At 37.6% G+C, this 22694-nt stretch overlaps 1 protein-coding gene across 1 annotated transcript; it reads left to right on the top strand.

Annotated features, from left to right (window-relative positions):
• Positions 1-19189: 19189 nt before the first annotated feature.
• Positions 19190-20492, top strand: LOC129100419 (probable N-acetyltransferase camello). The gene is made up of 2 exons (XM_054610037.1): positions 19190-19208; positions 19747-20492. Exons 1-2 carry the CDS (start codon positions 19190-19192, stop codon positions 20490-20492), a joined length of 765 nt encoding a protein of 254 aa, XP_054466012.1.
• The last annotated feature ends 2202 nt before the right edge of the window (positions 20493-22694 follow it).

Below are 22694 nucleotides of genomic sequence, written 5' to 3'. Positions count from 1 at the left end.
ATGTAAAGGGCTGTTGTTGGGAACAATTGGCTTTACCTTTTAATGATGCAACCTATTTTATAAGCTTATTTTGTGTTTTCCACATAAAAAATATAAATCTAAAAAGTAGCAAACTGTTGCTGTCAATGTGAAAAGAAACATATTTCCCTCCCAAATGTAGTTGAGTTCAAGTATAAAGTAGCAAAAAGGGAAATTAGTACAAATACCTCGACATTTTCCTAAAGAACATTACTTGAGTGAGGGGTATTAGTTACCTTCCACCACAGGGTTTCATTTTAAAATGTAAAATCATTCTGACATCCATTACTATCTATTAACATAATCAAATGAACTGGTTCTAAGAAATGCTAAGATAACCGAAAGAAACTATTTATTAAACTAAAACAAATCAGCAGTGCTCTTCCTGAGGATGTTCCCAGACAGTTCTTTTTGTGACTGATTGTTCACCTAACACATCTTCACACATCCTCCCATGACTCAGATAAACTGATCAGGAAGAGGAGCTGGCAGATCAAAGGCGTCTTTTAACGGTTAACTTGTGAAGAAAAGGGAAGGAAACCATTTCCTGTGCACACATTAGATAGGAAATGACGAGGGCTTGTGATTCTTGACACAATGGTAATATATGCAGTGCATGAATATTAGGGAATAAGTCTTCATTTACACAGTTACAGCAATAACACATACAGCAACACATTAATGGATAAAAGGGATTGTGCTGGTGAGATTAAAATAGAATGGGTTTACTGTATCTAGGCATATTACTCAAAATAAATTTAAACACTAACAACTAAACACAGATCCAAAGAACAAACACAAAGCTAGCATAGCACTTCAAAATTGTAAAAAAAAATGTATAATTACAAGTAATCAATAAAATAAATGTTATATTAAATATTTCATAGGTTTATTTAAAAATGTATGTGTGTATTGCAGCTAACAGGCATGCACCAAATATGCTAGAAAAGAAACAAGGAGAGAGAAGGTAACAATATACATAATTCAAGTAGTTTGCCTCATTAACTAAGCTTTATGCCTGAACTTGAAGTGTGTTTCAATATGATGGCCCTTATTTCATGAACAAGATCTGGATCTTATACAGAAATTACAGAGTCAAGATGTTGGAAGATGCAAATCATTTCCACAACATTATTTTATTATTGTAGCTCCTATTGCAGCAAAACATGAATCAAAATACGGCACACCTTCCCTTAAAGTACTTGTCACAATTAAAAGAATGAACTCAGGTGAGTTTTTTTTTTTTGTCTGGATGTTTTTGCCTAATTTCTTCCAATAATTCTCGACATTTGCAGGATGGTTGGTGGCTCCTACAAATAACAACAATGCACAGACCTCATTAAATTGTCCCCCCAAGTGTGGCCTGTATGTGCTAATAAAACATCTGAAAAAAAAAGAAAGAAATGGAGAGCTTAAAGTTCTGGCAGACACCTCTGGAGGATCAAGATCTCAATTAACAAGTTTCTCCTCTCGGTGGGTTTCCTGCTGAGCATTCATAGCTATGATTAAGAAGAACTCCGCCCACGCAGACTTGTCTTTATGCACAGCTTGTTAAACTCCGGCTCAGAGGAACACACATTGAAATGACTGGACTTATTTCCCCGATGGCCTTGTTTACTCTCTCTCTCTCCTTCTTTCTATTTATCTGTTCGTTTCTATCTGTCCTCTCACTCCCCTGCTCCCTCTCTAATGACACAGCTGTTGATATTTATCAACTGTGCAGTTCGGAGTGAACTTTCAGTACACTTTGGCAGCTTTTAAATTGGTATGAAATTCCACAGAAGATGTCAGTATCGCTCATTTGTTAGAGAAGGTGTGATGCAGTTTGCAGCTTTGATTAATTGTCTTTCTTCAAATGCAGCTGTTAAGTCCTGAAATATGATGATCATATGAAGTTAACAACTAAAAAATTCACTGAATATTAAATATGCTAATTTGAAGGAAAATAAAGTGTGTGTATATCTATATATAGTATATACAGTATTCACTGGATCTTTTAAGCCCAGACTCACTGCTGTAACAGCATAAACAGACCAGAGGGTGTCTCTGTCTCCCCAGTTATTTCACTGTGAAATATAATCGCTTTATCTAGTGTCAGGATGAGCTCTTTGAGTTTATTGGATATGGTTGAGAAATACGTCAGACTTGTTGGCTCGCAAAGAAGAATTGTGAATGAGATTCAGAGAAAACTTCAGAAATATGAAGAGGAACAATTGGAAGCTGCTCTGTAAATAAGAGTCATACTCTTCTCAGGATTCGGGCTTTAGGTTTAAAGTGTGATATTCCACGATTAACTTTGGATCACATCCCTCGCTGCTTTCTCAATTATGTACATCCCAGTAGTCATTGCATCTTTTCCTGGTAGCTGTTGTCTTCCACATAAGGAGTTTGTGCACACTTCATCATTTTCTGCACCGGTGCTACAGTGAAAAATTGTGTTTGCTCACTGTCTCTTAATGTTAGCCTAAATGTCAAGAGAGTCAACCCAGACGGTTTGAAAAAATCCATAGCAGCTACAACCATTCTTCATCACTTACAGCTGTTCTGTCTCAGCTTTTGTTCATTACAAGTGAGGAGCAATCACAAAAGCACAATGCAACATGCTTCCTGTCAAAGGCCATCCAATTTATATTGTTGTGATTAATACATAAAGTATTTAGAAAAAATAGAAAAACCTTGCAGGCAGCATATTGTTCTCCTGCTGTCGGCATGGAGGTCTTGTTTTTTTCTACACTTTGGCCTTTTACGAAACTACAAGTACAAATCTTATTTCTATCTTTATTGACCGCTTACAGTAAAGACTGACAGGAATAACGAGGAAAGAGAGGGAGATGACGTGCCTGCTCGTATTTGAATGATGTGATACACAACTAAAATAGAGCTGGAACGATTTTTTGATCAGCTGAAAACAAAGTGGGTTGCAGCTTTTCCAATCCCTTGTCTGTTCCATATCATTGTAAATGTTGTATTTTTTCATTTTTTTCAGACTTTTCAGAGGCAAAACAAGGCATTATGATGGTAATTATTTTGTATTTTCTGACATGTTTATAGACCAAATGGATTCGTATAAAAATCTGTCCACAGATTAATCAATAGTGAACATATTCCTGCCCTGGCGACCACTGAGACACCAGGATGCCCCAGTCAGCTAGACTTTAGCCTTGACAGCTGACAACACATTATGAGAGAATGCCACGCAAGCTATATCATGGGCGTTAGGAAGAGAAGCACAAATTAAGATTGAGTTCAGTGAAGAGGTGTGTCAGTGTCTGTGAGAGGCATTGACACACCTGTGTGAACAAATGACGTGGATCATTCAGGAAGCAGCAAATGGACACACTGCTCTGCAGGTGGACCAAAAGCCTAAAGAGAGACTTTCGAAACTCATTATTAATTTCTTGATAATGAATTCCGTTCCTGCCCTTCCTGTGGATGGGGAGTCTGGATTTATCTGTGGAGGATGAGCATTATTCTGGGATATCTTCTGTCATTCATTTCATTACTGTCTGTCAAGTTGATCAGCCAAGACAATAAAGGTCCAATTCCACTGCGGCAGCGAATGAATCATCTGAATGATGAAGACAAGTCTTTGTGTGGACTGATCCCTCTGTGTTCATGTGTGTGTGTGTGTGTGTGTGTGTGTGTGTGTGTGTGTGTGTGTGTGTGTGTGTGTGTGTGTGTGTGTGTGTGTGTGTGTGTGTGTGTGTGTGTGTGTGTGTGTGTGTGTGTGTGTGGCATCAGTGCAGCAATCAGGACTTATAAGTGCTTTGAAAACAAATTGCTGTCCCAGGGCTAACATCTAGTGGTTTATTTAAAGATTTGTGTATCTTTCATTTATGAATTGCTGAATTGGAAATTAAAACTTTCACTCATGTATCATCAAGTCTCTCCGTCTAGAATGCCTAAAATGTGTGGGAGTCTTAGAAAGTAAGTTTCCATCAGTTATATACTTTAATCAATGTCCCTAATATGCAAAGAATATTGCTTTGTAAATGCATTTCCATATCCACCACGGAACAATAGACCAAATAACTTACCATATGAAAGACAGTAGAATGCCTCCAAATGTTTCAATGAATATCATTACCAAAGCCTGAATTTATGTCAGTTATATTGCAAAGACCTTGAAGAAACTGCCACATCCAAGCTGTTGGGCGACAATTTGAATTGCACAAAAAAATATTTTTAAGAAGTGATGGACAACTTAAATCTTACCACATATTAGCATCCTATTAGAGATTTTATGTGGATTTTATGAAACCATAACATTTAAACTCAATCATTTTAACCTCATTACTGGTGTGAATCAAGGGTTTGCCATGTCAGTGCGTCAGTCCACCACTTTGGTCCAGACACAAACATCTCAACAATTATCGGACAGATTGCCGTGAAATTGTGTCCAGACATTCATTTTCCCCTGAGGATTGAGCCCAATGTTGTTAACCCTTGGGGGCCCTCCAATGCAACCACAAGATGGGCATTTTTATGTTTTACAAAAAAGTTTCAAGAACTACTGGATAGATTACCAAGGAATTTGGTGCAGCCATTCATAGTCCCCAGATGATACATTCCAGTAACGTTGGTGATCCCCTGACTTTTCCTATAGCCCCATCATGAGATGGATTTTTTGTTCCTGGGTGAAATGTCTCTACTACTATTGGATGAATTTCCATGGCATTTTGTACAGCCATTCATGTTCCCCAGGGGTTAAGCCCAATGTTGATAGCGTTCCCCTGACTTTTCCTGTAATGCCACCATGCAGTTGACATTGTTATTATTAACTGAAATGTCTCAATAACTACCAGATGAATTGCCTTCACATCTGCTAGAGACATGCATGTCCCCCACTTAATAACAGTTATAACATTGGTCATCCTCTGTAATTTTATCTAGCGCTGTCATCTGGTCAACATCTTAACTTATCAAATACTGTGTTTAGTGCTAACTAGCAAATGCTAGTATGCTAATATGCTAAACTAAGGTGTGGACAATGGGAAACTTTACACCTGCTAAAAATCAGCATCTTTACTGAGCCTATTACAGCAGAATGCTGACGTTAGCATGTAGCTCAAACCACCTTGGTGCCTATGTACAGCAGAGTAGACTCTTAGTTTTGTTGCTAACAAGGTGTTAGAGTCATATTACCCCCAGAGGGGAGTGTTATTTTTTACTACGCAGACCACAGGGCAGGACAGCCTTGGTGGTCAAGTCCCACTCCATACTCTGAGCTGATGACCACTGGGCAGCGTCAGCAGTCCAATCCAATGTTCTGTGTATTGCACAATGTTACTCTAATGGAATTTACTGAAGAAGGATGAATGCTTCACATTCATTCCGACAGGATTTTCCCCGAGTAGAGATTTAAACCAGTGATCCTTCAGTCATATTAGTGTTGCTCCGTCCCAGCTCTACGGTCGTCCAATTAGCCTCAATTTATGGTCCACAACAGCAAATAAAAGCACAAAAAGATGGTTTCATAGAGTCATCAGTTAGGTTGACATTTTTCTGTGATGTTGTGATTTCTCTAATCACTCTAGTATTGATGTCTCCCCCCACCTTTAGAAACATGCACATAGCTTAATTAATGGGGTAAAATAGAAATGGGGAAACAATAATGAATTATGACTTTTCGTTTTTTCCACCAATTTAACCTAATTGGTCGACAGTGGTCCAAATTGAAGCATAATCATAGTCTGCATTGTGGCTGAGCAGGAAAGGGTTCATCAAATCATCATCACTGCATTCATCTGTGTTACTGAATTCCATTATGAATACTTATTCATGTGGTATGTGAACTCCATTATAAAACATGACACTGGGTTGTCTGTGGTTGTTGTCACCATGTTCTGGCAGCTTTTTCTCTTCTATTTACACATCAGAAGGTGCTGTGCTGTGTTTTCACTTTTTGTTTTTTTTGTTTTCAACATTTCGGCTCCAACTGGCAAATGTTACTTTGACGCATGCCAGTAAACTAATATTATCCTGCCAATGAATTGTCAACTGAATACTTTCAATTAGGCCACTCGACCAGCTCAGAGGAGAATACTAGCAAAAAGAGAATACATGAAATTTCAGCACAATCAAGTGTCAATCAACTTGCCTGATTGCAAGTGGTTTAATCAGATAGAGCTGACAAAAAAAAAAAGTTTGCATCACCTAAGCACACAATTCATGTATGTATCGGGCAGTTATAGCTGAAGAGATTTCTGGGAATTGTGACATCTTGTATATTCAACATGGCTAGCAGAGCAGGATAAACTTGTAGCACTGAATGAACTATTAACTTTAAAACGTTCAAAGAGTGTATCTTTTTCAAATACTTGGAAGAGTTTTAATATTTTAGTATGCTAAGTATAATCCAATAATCAATGGTGTAAGATTGTTGGCATTTAGATTTACAACAGGAAATTGATTATCAATATTTATATGGTCTCCTATCCAATCCTGAAAACTTAATTTCAAATCTGAGAGTAATTGTCTTAAAGTATTTTCCCTCAAGTTTTATTAATTAACGATTAATCATTAAAAACAATTTGATGTTACTACAAGGAATTTAGCTGGTTAGGAAACAATATCAACTTAATACTGATCCCTCTTTATGACTTACATAAGTAAACAAACCACAAAAGTGGCTATTTTTATACCATTGGAGCCTCTCCCTCTAGAAACCAGTGACACGAGCAAACCAAAAAGACTACTAACAGTTAAAATAATTAATGGCCAAAACCCCAAACCATGGCATAAAATCATGTGTTCATGGCAGATCCCTTTGTTCATATTATGAAGCTGAGAAAAGTATTTTTTTAGGGCCCTTAATAAATTATAAATGCCTCTTATTTAGCAGGCTTTCAAACAATACTTAGAAAAGACTACTACTTAAAAAAATACAATATTAAGGTTGTGAATAACATAATTATAGTGGATAATTGTGACTAACCGCCATGTGTGATCTACCACCCACTACTAACTCTGAGATATAACGTTTTATGTAGTGTTTCAATTTACAATAAATATACATTTACTTGTAGCTGCAAGATTGACATAAAAACAGACAAAACGGCCAGAAAACAGGAAAACATCTGTTGTTGTTTTTCTAGGATGGTCCTGGTAGTATGGATTAAATGTTAATTAAGACAATTTAACTATGTGTTAAAGATGTGGAAATGTCTGCTGTCTGTCAAACTAATCCTTTCAATGTAACATTCTATAAATCTACAGCAGGATTTTGAGGAGAATCTGTTGGGTTACTCAGGTTGCTTCTTTCTTTTCTTCCCTTTTTTTTTTTTTTTGCTTTGCAAGAAAATAGATTGAAGACTTATTCATTGTGCATAATCATTAAGCCTGTGTTCATGTCATGAGGACATTTCACAAAGTAGTTCAGACCGATAGTGTTATGTTTGAAATTAAAGATTTTTTAAAGGATAAAATATGATCAAATGTACATGCTTCTATTGTTGAGAGATGTATTACAGGATAACAATTAAACCACATACTGCTATGACTGTAAATGTTGTGACCTTTCCTTCATTAAGCACGAAAGGTAACAATATCATTGTTTCCTAGAGATGCTTCCCTTTGTAGAGATGTTAAAATGCCAAACATTGGCAACAAGGCCTATGTCTATGACAATACTTTTAACAATTGGGCAGTTGAACCAATTTCTAAATGTAAAAACAAAGTATTTAGCATTAATCCTGTCTGGAATGAAGGCCATGAGAGGTCCATTATGCCGTGGGTTAAGGCTGGAAAAGCTAAGCAGGAGCTCTTTTGTTGGGCTTAGAAATGAGCCAGTGCAAGATTTAAATATGATTTTGACTAAAACGAAAGGAGAGGACAGCGAGGGCTGACGTGCTTGCCAGAAATGCGTAGCAAAGTAAAACTTCTTAAGAATTATCAGAATTATGGATAACAGTGCTGATGGTGTTGATTTCGCTGTGGGCAAAGTTAATAAGATATCCAAAGCTGTCATTTAGCTTATACCTTCATGACAATCAAAGTTTTAAAGAATGTGAAACTGATCGTGTCACATTTAACATCTCAAATATGCTTTTTTAATTTTTTTATTATCCACTTGTTTTTCTGTATTTCAAGTTCCTACTTTTCTACCTGACCATGTTGCTGTATCCATTTGTCAGTAAAGGAATAAGGCAGGATTACACATCCCCTTTAGTTTAATTTGCACATCTCCTCTAGTTTAATTTGCATGTAGATAACTTGTCCAGACACTTGAATGCTTGTAAGACAGGTTGTGGTTTTGGTTCTGAAAATGAATGTATGCATATTTCTTTAAATGTTCTCTCCTTATAAAACACCATGAATATATTATTCATTGTAAAATAAGCATGTTTGGATACTTATTATAAACACATTTATCTGTATCACTTGGCATGTAGAGAAACCAACAGCTTGACAGACCTGGTGTGCCTAGTTACGGTTGCTATGCTATGATTGAATGATTGCTGTTTGGGCAAGGAATTTAGCAACTAGGAAATTAGATATGAAAATGTTAGAAATAAAAAAAAATTCATAACATATGAGGAGAATGAGCAATAAGGTCAAATGGATTGATTACCGGTGGGTGGTAGAGATATGCTTGATAATGTCAAAAATCATATACATTTGTATGTAAATGTCACATTTGCTCAGCCTCTTTTAAAAGCTTGTTTAGACGTTACTGTAGCCCGATACTGATCATCTTCAGCATAAAAGGAGCAGTATTCAGAGACATACATTCAGTTTGTTATTGTGTACGACAAGATTTATAATGCAAGTCATTTATCAATATAAATGCTACCACAGGTAAGACAGTGATAAGGACCAGTATAAATGTATGTTTCGATTGGATAAGGTAGAGAACAGCATATGATGCTCTGGTTAATCCGACTAAAAGTTGCACATGTTGCAGTAAACTTATAAGACATTACAACTCCAATGCAGGAGTGTGTTTGTGCATTTTTTCGAATACATGATAATGTTTTGAATTGTATCTATGTGTATCTGTATAAAACGGTGTTAATTAATCTTAAATTGATTGAGTTGAATTAGGCACAGTAAAAGCTAAGTAAACATCTTCAGAACCAGCATTTTATGACAGTACAGTATGAAATAATATATGCAACAATGAGATGATACTATTTCAACTGATCAGGAAGTCTGTTATTAGTTGACTTTGTCTTGCATTTTTTACTTTGCTTTTGTTAGAGCTCAGCCCTTATGATGAATCTACAGATTTAAAGGTATTTCCGGAGCTTCACAACATACATACAATATTAACCAGACCAACCTCATTCGAGGATATGGGTAAGAAGGTTTTCTGCCAACAAAAGCTCCACAAAAGTATCAATAATGATCACATCCTTGGAATTCCAGCGTCCTTCATCGTGATTTGATTCACAAACCTTCACCTTTCAGTTGTGCGTTTGTAAACCTCACATGATCTATCTTTGCATCTCTGTGAACTGGCAGTGAGGCTAAGTTTTGGCAGGGCAGGTTGTATGTTGCATGAAAGCCTTGTTGCATGATGTAAATGAATAAATATTTTAAGTGTTTACACACTGTATTTGGAGAAAGACATTTTTTATTTTTTTTGGGGAAAAATAATTTTCTTCAATTTCAATGTAGAATCAGGGTTTGGGGGAAAAACACTTACACATCCTCCGTGATCCACTACTGAGAAGCTGTAGTGTCAAGCAAGTGTTCATTACACTACACATGGGTGTCAAAACAAGTTTAAGTTGCCTTGTCGTGTTCTGTCACGGGACAGGTGTGACACCAGGAACGACACATAATCTTGTATGTGATACTGCAAATAACAATTATGTTTTTCCTAATCAGTTCTCACTGCTGAAGTGGGGAACGGCTGTTAACCCCATTTGCTTTCACTGAGCTTGTCTGTCTGGATATTAGTGTGATGTTTTCAAAGTCTTTGAAGAAAGATAACCTTTTTTTCTTCAGTTTCTAGGTGCACAAAAATGTTCACAGCATTTTCTTTACTTAGGTTAAGTATCACTTTACTTATCCAACTCTGGGTCACTTGACACATCTTTGCTTGTCGTAATATATTCCAAATAAAACCAATGAGGACATTTTTTGATGATCACAAGTAACAGTGAACCAGCCAGTCTCCATTGTCCCTTGATGGAGTGTGTGTTGTAGTAGCGCTATGATTATGTTGAACGTGGAATATATTAAAAGTCCCCTTCTAAAACCAGCCTGGTCCCACCAAATTGCGTGTGAATGTTGAGGCACTTGCATAGGTAATTTTACGTGCTATTACAATGTTGTTCCTGCTATTGGCTTTCCATTAAACGCCATGTAGGCTGTATTGACTTCAATGTGAAGCCATCTGCGTGAATATGCTACACTCAAAAATGAGTGATCCTCAGAGCAAGTGGAGAAGAGCAAGTGACATAATGAAAAAAAAAAGCTAGAAAGAGTGATCATGGTGGTTGAGAGTGGAGAAGGACAGGTCAAACAAACACAAGACTTTCACCCAGAAGACCAATGTCCGTGACCAGTTTGAAACCATATCCTTCCTGACTTATTTGAAGTTAGTGAAGATTGTTTTCCTTACTTATGTTGCATTGTTTACATATTTTTTATAACATATTTCACTTACTTATTTTAAGCAATACAATGATATTTTTTCCTAACCCAACTAAGCTGTCCAAACTTAACCCGGACTGTTACCATATTTTTGTTCCCTAAAAATAACAGCGAGCATTTAACGCTTTTAATGTCAGGAAAGCCGTTTCACAATGCCAACCACATGGTTCGAAATGACAAGTGAAAAGCTTCAAATGCATAACATGACATGCGGAATGTGGCATACCCCTTGTATGTAATCACGTAAGGACCCATAAGAGGTTTGTACAAAATGTAGTTGTGGAAAGTAAATAAATGAAATAAGACCATTCTGCCTAAAGAGTACTTTTAGTTTTGATATTTGATTACACTACTTGGAGGACTTTAACTGAATCTTGTTTTTCCTCCAGTGGCCAAATGTAGCCAGTGATATTGTAAATCTGCGGATAAAAATGGAGGTATTGAACTTTATTGAATTCAACATGACATGACCCCAATGATCCAAACCATCTGAAAACATGATGCAGCAGTTGTTGTTGCATCTGTCTCATTAATTATAATTCCACTCAGAAGTGCAGGCATAGTGTTTAAATTGGCTGGAGTAGAGGTCACTTTACTGTACAGCTGTGATGAGAAGCAGGATGCCAGGGTGATGATGCCTTATTTAGTTTTGTTTACTTTTTAAAATACAACCATGTTACTGGAGCCTCTCCCAAACAGCGATGGTTAATGATATTCTCCAAAATACAGTAAATTGATAAAGTAAATTGTGTTTTTTTTCTTTTCAACCTTTCAGTCTCAGAGAATAATTTGCATCCTCAAATATTGCTTTCACCTTGTCAGGAGACAAAAGAGTTGTGCTTTTATGCATAGTGCATTATGGGATCTGCATTTGTAATATGTTATATCAGAGAAAATGATTTGATGCATAGAAAAAAATTGCACTTTAATCCTCTCTACATCTAATCCAATTTTGAAATAGAGTTTGGCAGAGTCCTATTAAAAAATCCCCTCAGTCACACAGGATGCTGTTTACTTTTAAATGAACGTTGAGCACTACCAGGTCACGGAAAAATAGATAACCGAAAGTGCCAATAATAGACTCCACTTCTCTGTCGGCAGCTGTGTAAAATTAAGGCCTACATTAAACAGAGCATTCCATCAGATTGCCTTGCATTAGCCACAGATATGGAGGCATAATGAAAATGACAATATTTAACTTTATGGGTAGTAGAACACATGAAGAATAATGACGTTAAAATGGGTGGATGGCCAAAAACTTCCTTAAGAGAATTTCTGTGGAGAAGTTCAGGATGAGCGAGGATCAGAGAGTGGAACTTAAGTCAGCAAGGAAAACCTGTTGTCTTTAGATCAAGGTTAAATAAAGCTGAGATGCACACATCATACCACAGTCAAAAATAGCTGTAACACCTCTTTTCTTAGTGATGATCACAGCAGTCTTGTTTCCCCAATTAAAAAATCTGTAATAAATTTACTGTGACTCATCTACACAAGTGTATTGTTAAAATCTGTAATAAATTTAACTGAGAAAAAAAAAATCAGTCTGTTTCTGTCTGCATTCCGCCACATCACAGTGACTGTGATTGAATGAATCAAATATAGTGTGTTTCTCTATTTACCTTCTTATTATTTATTCCATCCACAGTACTGAATCCTTTGTTTTACTTACTACTTATCTTTAAGGTGCTGCTCTTCAAAATGTTCCTTGTCTGGGACAAATCAGTTGTTTAATATAGCTGCAGCCATGCAGGGACTTGTGTTCTTTTGAGCCATGTACCCAAGTCAGTAATTAACCTTAAACGTTTCTAACATCTACTAATGAAAAACAAGGCAATGGTTATTCACAGCTTTATCTTGCTGCAAACCCTTCCATAATCCCCCAACAACTCCTGGCATATTGGTGGCGAGGTGGAGGTGGGCAGCTTTTTAAGTGTGATAGATGGAGTTTAGTTTCAGGCTGCTGCTGCTGCAGCTTCCTTCTCTGACCCAGCCGTCCCCAGAGAGCCTGGGATGAGCCTGAGACACAATATAGTTCTGCTGAAAAGCCTTTTGTTGTGGTTCAATCTGTATTCAGGAGAAGAGCAAACAGACCACCTTTACAGAATGATTTTTTTTGCATTATTTGTTGGCTTTGAGGAGTTTATTAACAATAATTTTACAAAGATGGAGCATAAATGCGATATAATTTATCTCATGTAGGTGCCTTGAATATATGCCTATTCTGTGTTGATCTTGCACTGTAAAATAATACAAAATTATTTTAATGTTAAGGTTTTTGCCTCTAGCTCCCACATTCGATTCAGACCAATAAACCATCCAACCAAGTTGGCTTTTGTTGTAAATCTTCTCTCAGAAAGAGTGGAACATAACAATTAAAAAAATATAATGATGATTTAACAATTGGACAGCGGTATGTGTCAAAATTGCATCCAGATCTTAGAAACATACGTACCTCAGAAGATGTAGTGTAAAATGACACAAATCAGAAGTGTCACATGCCTTCATCTGAATCAATCGCTGGAATGTAGAATTTCTTAAAATGTATTTAAAAGTGCAGCACAGTGTTGATAGTTATCCAAGGCCTTAAAAATATATAAGTACACATAATGCAGTCGTTGTTGTGATCTCACTTGAGCTAAATCTAAACTGCTCTTGCTTTAATGTGTTTTATGACTCTATAAACAGTCTCATAAAATCGTTGCCTTTCTGGAGGATTGACAAACATCATCAAGCTTCCAGTTTGCGAGTCTACATACAAACAGTGAGTGCGACTGTCCTCCAAAGGAAAACAACGGCATCAGTTGTTAAAATTAATCTCCAACTATTGACAGACAATATCACCCTGTCAATAGTGGCAGATCAGATCAGAAAACACTTTGTTTATCGTTGTAGATGACATGGCAAGTGGTATAAAGGCCTCACATTTACCATCACATGCCCACAATGGAGCCATAACTGCTTTGCAAGTCACTGGGCAGCACATTGGGAGTTAAGGATCTGGGAATCAAACTGCTAACCTTCTTAATAATAGACAACATGCTTTACCAACTGGGTCACACCCACAACAAATGCTTGATGAATTACTATGATATTTCGTAGACAAGCATGCTCCCCAGAGGATGAATCCAAATGGCTGTAGTGATGCCTTAGTGCCACCAACAGGTGAGAATTGTTAACTTATCTCGTTTACAACAAGATACCTCTAAATCTAATGATTCAACATCGTTGATTACAGTCATGCGCTCCAGAGGATGCATCGATTTAATCGTGATCACCCAGTGACCCCCATCAAATTCAATGCAGACTGTTTAGCTCTTAATATTTTAGATATCTAAAGGCAGATAGCAATGGAAAATCTTACAACCTTGTGGTACAAACTGTAATTTTGGTATCCTGCTAAAACACACTGGGTCTGTTACTATTGCAAGAAAACCAGTAGCATTTATCTGTCACATAAAATCATAAAGATTGTGATCCTATCTTTATTCTCAACAAGTATACCTACGATATCCTAAATATAAAAAAGTGCCCATTTTCCACCTTAACTGTAGAACCACTCCAAAGCCAAAAAAATATGTCAATAAAACAAAATAAGAGAGATTCCCAGAGCATCTTTAAACACTTTCATGTCACCAGAGGATAAATACTTTTGGTTTGGGTAACAGCATGGCCTACAACCTCCCATGGGACAAACTACATTTGTTGCCTTAATGGACAAAAATAACGAAGATTTACTTCTTGTTTATCTAACCAACTGTCTAGTGTGTGTATAGAAAGCTTCACAGGGCTATTATGGTTCTTACATTTACAATTGTAGTTTGGTTTGAGTATGAAAATCTTCAGTTTTGCATATGAAGCCATGAAAAGTCTTTGAGCATTGAAAGGGCAGCTTGGTAATATCCAGCACTAATCTCCCACTATTCGTGCATTGCCTACAACTAATGTCATCCTCAGTCTCCCACACAATATGTGTCTCGACAGCTTTCTATTATTATTCAGTGGAATTTAAAATACTGTACTATCGTAAGGAGTGTCCGTCTGACATCCTGTTATTTTCAGTATTAAAATTACTTTGGATTTTCACCTTGAGGTGAGACAATCAAGTTTGTCTGTTTGCAGTGTGCTAAGTGTCTTAGCGGTTACAAAGATGCGGCATGTCTTGGATTGTGACAAACTAAGATTATCACAAAACAAGATTTGAAAGAAAAACCACGCTCTGCTGCTCTTTGGTCTGTTGTGATTATAGACTTGCATCATGATTTCTTATCTCTCACAATCTAAAACAGTGTTACAAGATAACCAAAGCATAATGAGCTCCCTGGGTTTTCAGATACATTGCACTCTATGATTAAAAATCTAATTACATATTGGAGTATTTGCATTCAGGCAAAATAAAACTGAGGTGAAAAGTAAGTTAGTTATTTTGTACTGAAACTCAAGGTTGCAGCCCATGAAATGCAGATAAACCAAGCTTGTCTCCTAGAAACAATATTGAGATGTACTAAATTGTACTTACAAATATGTTTTGTAAGAAATCATATTTGTTTCCTGGACTATGTTCTGTGGCAACGTTTTTTTTCAAGTGGAGAAAGTACTCGATTTATTTCCTGGAAGGAATTTTTTAAGTAGGATGGTTTTGTACCACAAAGAGCAGGACTTTGACACTGAGACTGCTGTCTAGTGCTTTAAGTCACTGTTGACTTCGTTGATTAAACCAAGTATTCAATCTTTACGGAACCTTAAAGGTCAATGGTTTGATATATTTGGAATACACCTATTTACTTAATTAATTAATTTACCACTCTTGTGTCTTGTACAGTAAATATAAAGCCAGCCACTTAGCTTAGCACAAAGACTGGAAACAGCTAAGAGGAAGTGCCTCACCATAGCAATGAAAAGTTCAACCATATTGTAGTTGCAATGAGCTAGAAAAATGAAATGTTTTTTCAAAATTATTTTACTCATATCCCCTAAAATGAGCATAATTATCCCTTATGGATATATCATTCTTACTAAAAAGTATCAATGTTTTATTTTGTGTTTTTTTTTACCTCAGGTCAATATAGTTTTGAAGTTTGACTGCAGACGCATTCATCTGGACAAAAGAATGATGAATGAATCATGTAAAAGTATAAGTATCATTGCAAATATTGACCTTATCAGAGTTGTGTAGCAGAATATTTCTTTCCTTTTTGCCACATATCCTGTAATTCCTGCACTGGGAGAAGGAGACATTATTGTTGCACAAACCTGAATAAGCTTCCATTCTCATCTACCACATAGGTCCAAATCAATATTCATGTTTTACTTTGACAGGGGCACTTTCAGACATAATGAACATCAAACATATATTCTATACAAGATCAAGTGCATTACTATAACAATGAAAGATGTCTGGAACCAAATGGAAATCACTGGGGAGTGTTTTAGCTCTGTATATGCACTTTTGAGGTACACGAAGCCATAAAGAAATTCAGATTCAATTCAGAGTTTCTGAAGAGGCAGTGGGTTGGAAATAAAGTTGTCTGAGGTGTGTTCAAATGCTTATAGTCACTGGATATGTTTGGAAAAACTCAATAATGTAATGGTTTAATCCCTTAATGTTGTAGCTCTATGACAAGCATACCGAACAGGCTCTTTCCCCTACAATCCTTATTCAAGTACATGTCCATGAATAAAAATGCAATTCATTGGGCACTCATGGGCCCATTAGAAGTGGAGCATGCAGTTTGCCTTCAGTGGTTTGTTTCCAGGGCAACTATAACCTTTTTTTTCCTTGTGACGTTTTGTTTCGAGGCATAGCGCAATCAACTCTTAAGCACTCTTAGCTACTTTTATCAAGTGAAATCAATATCGCCTGTGATGAAGTATTAATCAAATTTGAACATGTTCATGATGTTCAAGTATGAATTGATTGAAGCAACAGCTTGTACTTATACATTTACAAGTAATGGTCATGACTTGTTTTTTTTAATTGTGTCATACTGTGTTGTAATAATCTTTCAAAGTGATTGTATTGTGACAAAATTACTTTGACATGATTGTGTGACCTCAGTGTTTCCAGAAATGTATAGTCTATTGTTTGCTGTAGTGATTTATAATTTAAATGTTAAAAGCCAAACAACTTTCAATGATATCATAGATGTGTTCATTGTAATGACACATTAGACTTATTTTCCTGCCATTAGCAAACTATTTAAAGTTGGGGTAAAGTCAAATCTGACATTTGATGTTAGAAAATAATTGCTGAAACATGTCCAAAGACTGTGAACTTTATCATACTGAATTGTTCATACTGAAAGTTTTTTTTACCATTTCTTATTACTCAGGGACACCTCATAAGACTAGCTCACATTAACGGTTAACAACAATGGCTAATATAGATGATCAATTTAACTTGTGACAGCAGACATGGCCACATAAGATAACCAGAAGGTTTGTAGCTTCAGAGAGAGATGAGATCAGGCGGCGGGGAGGATCAGATCTGTGCAAAGCACTGGAACATGAGTTCAGTCAGACTTCTTGTCAGCCTCTCAATAACCAGCGTTTAGTTGTGTTGAAGCAGACCCCTCTCTTTACCTGCATCTACACACTTCAGTCCGTAACATCACCAGCTAACATAATAAGCTAACAACGTGCTAGCTAACAAAGTAGGCTAAATACAGTAGGCTATCTGCGCAACCCACCAAGCAACAAACCAAACAAGACATAGGTGAATTATACATACAGCTAATGTTCCTAATGACTGTGCTTATGAAAAGAACCAAGTAAAGACCGTATGTAGGAATACCAGTGTTTTCTGTTGTCTCACAGGCTGCATTTCTGATTTAAAAAGTTATTTTGTTGTTCCTTTCTCACAGAAATCTTTATCGAGCCTGACAGTGCACAAGCATAAAGTGACAAGCCTTTGAAGTTGTTTTTTAAGAAGTTGAATTTTTATTTGCCAAGATTTTTTGCTGGATATTCTTTTAGGTTACTCTGAAAATATAAGGAAGGAGTCGGCTGGTTTGATTATTAGGGTTGTACAGAGTTTTGTTTTTTTAATAAACTTTTCTTTCTCTGCACGGCATGGGGAATAACTGATTTTATACACTGATCTGACTTAAGAAGAATCAGCTCATTGACAGCGGCGCGTAGTTTTTTTGAGTGATTGATTTTCTTTGAGCATACGAGATGACTCACGTGAGAAATGTATTTCTGTTTTGTGCCTTAATCAGGCAAAAAGAATGTGCATTTTAAATTAAACTGGGTTCTCCACACATCTTCCAGCTGCATGCAGCAGAATCAGGTGTCTGTAAGCTTAAGGACAGCAATCTTCCAAAAGGATATAAGGCACTTTCTGACCCTGACAAACACACAGTAGTGTTGAAATTTTAGTCTGTTTGCACAGTTAAATTCTGCAAATCAATCAGTGTGGGTCAGTCTCTTTGTGTATCTGAAATCTCCCTATGTATTTAACCTTGGGCTGCTGTAGCTTTTGCATTAATCTGACGGCGTTCAATTTAGACGCGTTATGGAAATATTATTGTGTGTGACTTCATAAGATTGCCAATGTATATTTACAGTAAAAGTGAGCCATTCAGAAATGAGACCATCATGTCAATTTGCCATCACATTTATTTAAATAGGTTAATTTCCGTGAGGGGCTTATGATTTTCATTTATCATACAGCCCTCTATATGTGTAAACAGAGAAAGTAATATAAACCTAGAAAATGTGGTTACAGGGGGTTTCACCTGCGGGCTGCACAATTCAGAATTATGGCGGTAAAAATGGTTTGAGAAACCTCCAGAGTTGCTTGACCTTCTATCGCTCACAGATTCATGAGGCAGCGCTATTGATTTAAACAGGTGGAAAGGCCCTTCGCCTGCCAAGGAAATTTAATCATGTCAGAGGGCCACCGGGTTATTGCACAAGACATTGTCACTGATGCCATAGGACGCTTTTATGTCAGGGGGCTCGACAATATTATTTTTACTTTCACCTTATGTTCTAGTGGAAGAGGTCGCGTGGAGATCCGCAGCAGTTTCCTGAAAGAACGCCATCAAAACTGAAGCACCCAAAAAGAGGTTAATAAGAACCTTTTATTCTTGGAAATATCTATGAAGTGCTCGAACGAGCGCTGAATTCTCATTCTGCTCAGTTTTCTGACTTAATGTATTCAGGATCTGTGCTCATCCTCCTTGAGAAATCCATGATAGAGTTCTTTACTCTGTTGACTGAGCTAATTAAGTTGGGTTTTTTTAAAAAATACTTTACGTTTCATATCAAAGCAACACTGTGATTATTTCAATTAAACTGAAAACACGCTTGTTTCAATCTAACTGTTGAATTTCTTATATAATCAATATTTTAAACAATCAGATTCAGTTTGACTTCTAAGTCATTTAAGGTCCACAAGTTTTTTTGTGTGTGTGTGTGTGTGTGTGTGTTGGTGGCTGCTCATGCTCAGACTAATTTCCCTCTTTGTGAATGGCTGATTATAACAATCTGTAGCTTAAGTTCAGGGGTAGCAGCAGCGTTAAGTCCTTCAGAGTGAGCGAAAGACGAGGGGGAAAGAGTCGGCATGGCCCAGAAAAATAACTGTAAGTTGATGTTCTGATTGTGTTAATATTTTATACCTTTTTTCTTTTCAAGTAGGCGAGTTGATTACGAACAAGATATCTAATGAGACAGCTAGGCTCTAAATGAATGGCATTACTTACATGCCTAGATGACACATAACATATTTTTACTGAAGACCTTTTATTTATTGCCTCAGTTTTTCACCTATGCCTTGATTTTCATTCTTTGGGACTTTTGAGACTTTATTGTATTGCTTCTCACTCTTGAAATCTTAAAAGAAACAATGCTTCAATAATGTGCTAATGATTTTCACCTCTGGTTGTTATGTACAAGTGCCACGCTTTATGGTTATGCGGAATAGAGTTAAGTTAGAAATGAAAAGGTTTAGATCATGTTTGAGGTGTATTGATTATTTTTTCCCTTCTCAACAACACGTTACGTGAGCGTGTTGAGCCCATTGGGAAATCTAGCAGGAATTTCTTATTGCAACCAGAGGCAGATTAGTATGGCTGAGCTCTAATTCTCTCTCTTTCCTTATCTCTTTTTTATAACATACAGTTCAATTCTCCATCAGGGAATATAGACCCTCGGATAAACATGTGGTCATGTCGCTCTTTTGCGACGGGATACGTGAACATGTATACCCAGCTTTCTTCAAGGCCATGAGCCACCCGGACCACATTGGCATTGCTCTGAGCATTTCCATGGCTGGTTATGTTCTTGGAGGCAGCTCCTACTTCCAAGCTTTACTCTTTGGCAGTGCATGGGCTGGCCTAATTTATTACTGCTGCCATGAGATCTACGACGGCTACGTGACCAGGAGGCTGAGCGCAGACATGGCTGACATTGGAGCCAACTACCTGGAAAACCCAGATAACGGTTTCTGGGTGGCAGAGGCAGACGTCAACGGCCAGTCCAAGGTGGTGGGGATGGTGGCATTGACGGGGAAAGGGGAGGAAGGCGAGCGGTTTGATGACCGGAACGGAGGGGCCACGGGAGGAGGCTCAGAGTTTGCCCAAGATGCTGGTGATGGGACTTACGGCGAGTTGTCCCACACGGTTGTGGTGTTTCCATGGCGGCACAAAAACCTGGGTTCACAGTTGACGAGGAAGGCCCTTGATTTCTGCAAAGAGCGAGGATACGCCCGCCTCGTTCTGGACGTCAGCTCGCCACAGACGGAAGCCATTTCCCTGTACCAAAAATTCGGTTTTGTTCAAACTGCATCCCACAGCAACACACACGCTAATCGCTGGTTCTCCAAACTGGCCAGAATTAATGTGCTGCGAATGGAGAAGTTCATTTGATTGAACTTTAGACCTTGCCACCTGATACAACCCTCCACTGTACATTAAGAAAATATCAGTTAATTTATCCTTCTTGTCTAATTGAACGCAAAAAATATTTCTGTTGTTTGATATTCGGTAGCTCATATCTCCAGCTGGTTATCATAGTAGTTTGAAAATGATACATTAAATGTCATGTTTTTTCAACAAAGCAGCATTAATGACCTCCGTTTCCTTGTATTTCTTCTTGCCTTGATGTATTATGTATCCACCTGCACCTCTGACAGTCCATTGGCCACAACCATGGAAAACATTGAGCCAATTAGTCAGCATCTCTGGTTTGTCAGATTCTCCTATAAATTGCATACAGAAAAACAATACGTCTCAATAATTATTAAATAAATTATCAGACATTAAGTTAAACAGACTGTATTCACATTCGATTATTGTTCTCATGTCCACTATGGAATAAAGAAATATATGTGAGAAAGGGAAAATTAAGTCATTTGGAAGCAGGAGAACTTTCTTGTTAAGCCTCTTTCCAGGGAGAAGCTGAATCCCTCTGCCTCGGAGGAATTAATGCCAGCTGACTTCTAAGACCTCACAACTCTTTGCTTAAAATACCAATGAAAAATGCAATAGTATCAGGACATTGGGAGGTTTAAAATTCTTTGGAGCTGAAAGAGGTGCGTGTGTGTGAGTGTGTGTGTGTGTGTGTTGGGGGGCATAAAAAGAGGATAAAGAGTTGAGTATGTACTTTCAGGTCATCGTACACAAGGCAAAGATTATCGACACCAAACAATAGAGAAAAAGCTTAAGTGTGTCCATATTGGTGGTCTTATGATAAGGGTGAGGAAAGACTGGACACAATGGGGGTGAAACAGCCGTGGGAGTTACACTTTTATGGCAAAGAAACTGATAGCTTGCCGCCATTTCTGAAACAATGTAAACAGGGAGCTTCCTGTCAACTGTACCACCTCATGCCAGCAGGATATATTCTTAATGAACCTTTTGTCACCCGCAAGCATTGTGCAGCTTCAGCTAAACAACATAGATTATTGCCTGTGAAATCCCCCAAAAGGTGATTTCCAAAATATTATCAGCGGCACACAGTTCCTGCTTATCTTGAAAGAGTGTGTCCACGGTAAGCCTGTAAGGGAAAACATCAAGCAACCAGTGTGTGCAATGACAGGTGTGGTCTAAATGAGTTTCAAGAGGGAGTACTGTCTGAATAGAGCAGTTTGGCACTGAGACACACACACACACACACACACACACACACACACACACACACACACACACACACACACACACACACACACACACACCCCGTCAAAGGCCTTCGGGCATCAATCATTCCTGCTGAGGCCGTCAAAGAAAAATTAGGCTGGTGGCCAGCAGGCAGGTGTTGAACTAGCCAGAGGACGATGGGCCTTAATGCTGGCCAACCTGTTGTCATCCTTACACAATTACCAGTGCAAGTGGCCTCAAGGTAATGACAGCTTGATTGTAATTCCTCTCATACACAGGCTTCACGGATGAGTCAGTTGCCATTATGGGGGTATGTTGGAGGAAAGCATTTAGCAAACCCTCTAAAAAAGTCTGAATTGCTGCAGCTACAGTGTCTATAGAATGTATTCACCCCCCTCAGAGGTTTTGATGTTATACTGATTCAAGACAGTAGATCAAAGTAGATGTAATGTGGCATTTTTGGCACTGATCAACAGGATAAGACCCTTTTTGTCAAACAAAGTTCTCTCTGCATCCAAGTCAGTAATTAGCAGATGCACCTTTGGCAGCAAATACAGCACATCTGGACACTGCAATTCTCTACAAAACTGCCCAAGCTCTGTCAGGTTGCATGGGGATCATGAGTGAACAGCCTTTTTCAAGTCCAGCCACAAATTCTCAACTGTATTGAGATCTGGCTCCGATCTGATTCAGTCCTTCCAGGATATTGACATGGTTGTTCTTAAGCCATTCCTCTGTAGCGTCGGCATTTAAAGATGTTCCAGATACATGTGTATTTCTATCACAATCAATTGAAACCCTTCGACTGCACACAGTTGATTTTTACTAATGATGTGACTCCTAAAGCCAGATGGCTGCAGCATTGATGCTTCAGGTGGGCTTATTAAAGGGGGAAAATGCAACCTCACTATAGAGTTTGTTTTTTCACTTTGACATTAAAGGGTGGTTTTCTGTTGATCATTGTTAAAAAAA

Source organism: Anoplopoma fimbria, chromosome 12, assembly GCF_027596085.1.
Source record: "Anoplopoma fimbria isolate UVic2021 breed Golden Eagle Sablefish chromosome 12, Afim_UVic_2022, whole genome shotgun sequence".
In the NCBI taxonomy this organism is placed as follows: Eukaryota; Metazoa; Chordata; class Actinopteri; order Perciformes; family Anoplopomatidae; genus Anoplopoma; species Anoplopoma fimbria.
Note: the sequence above shows the minus strand (reverse complement) of the source record. Positions and strands in the feature narration are given on the sequence as shown.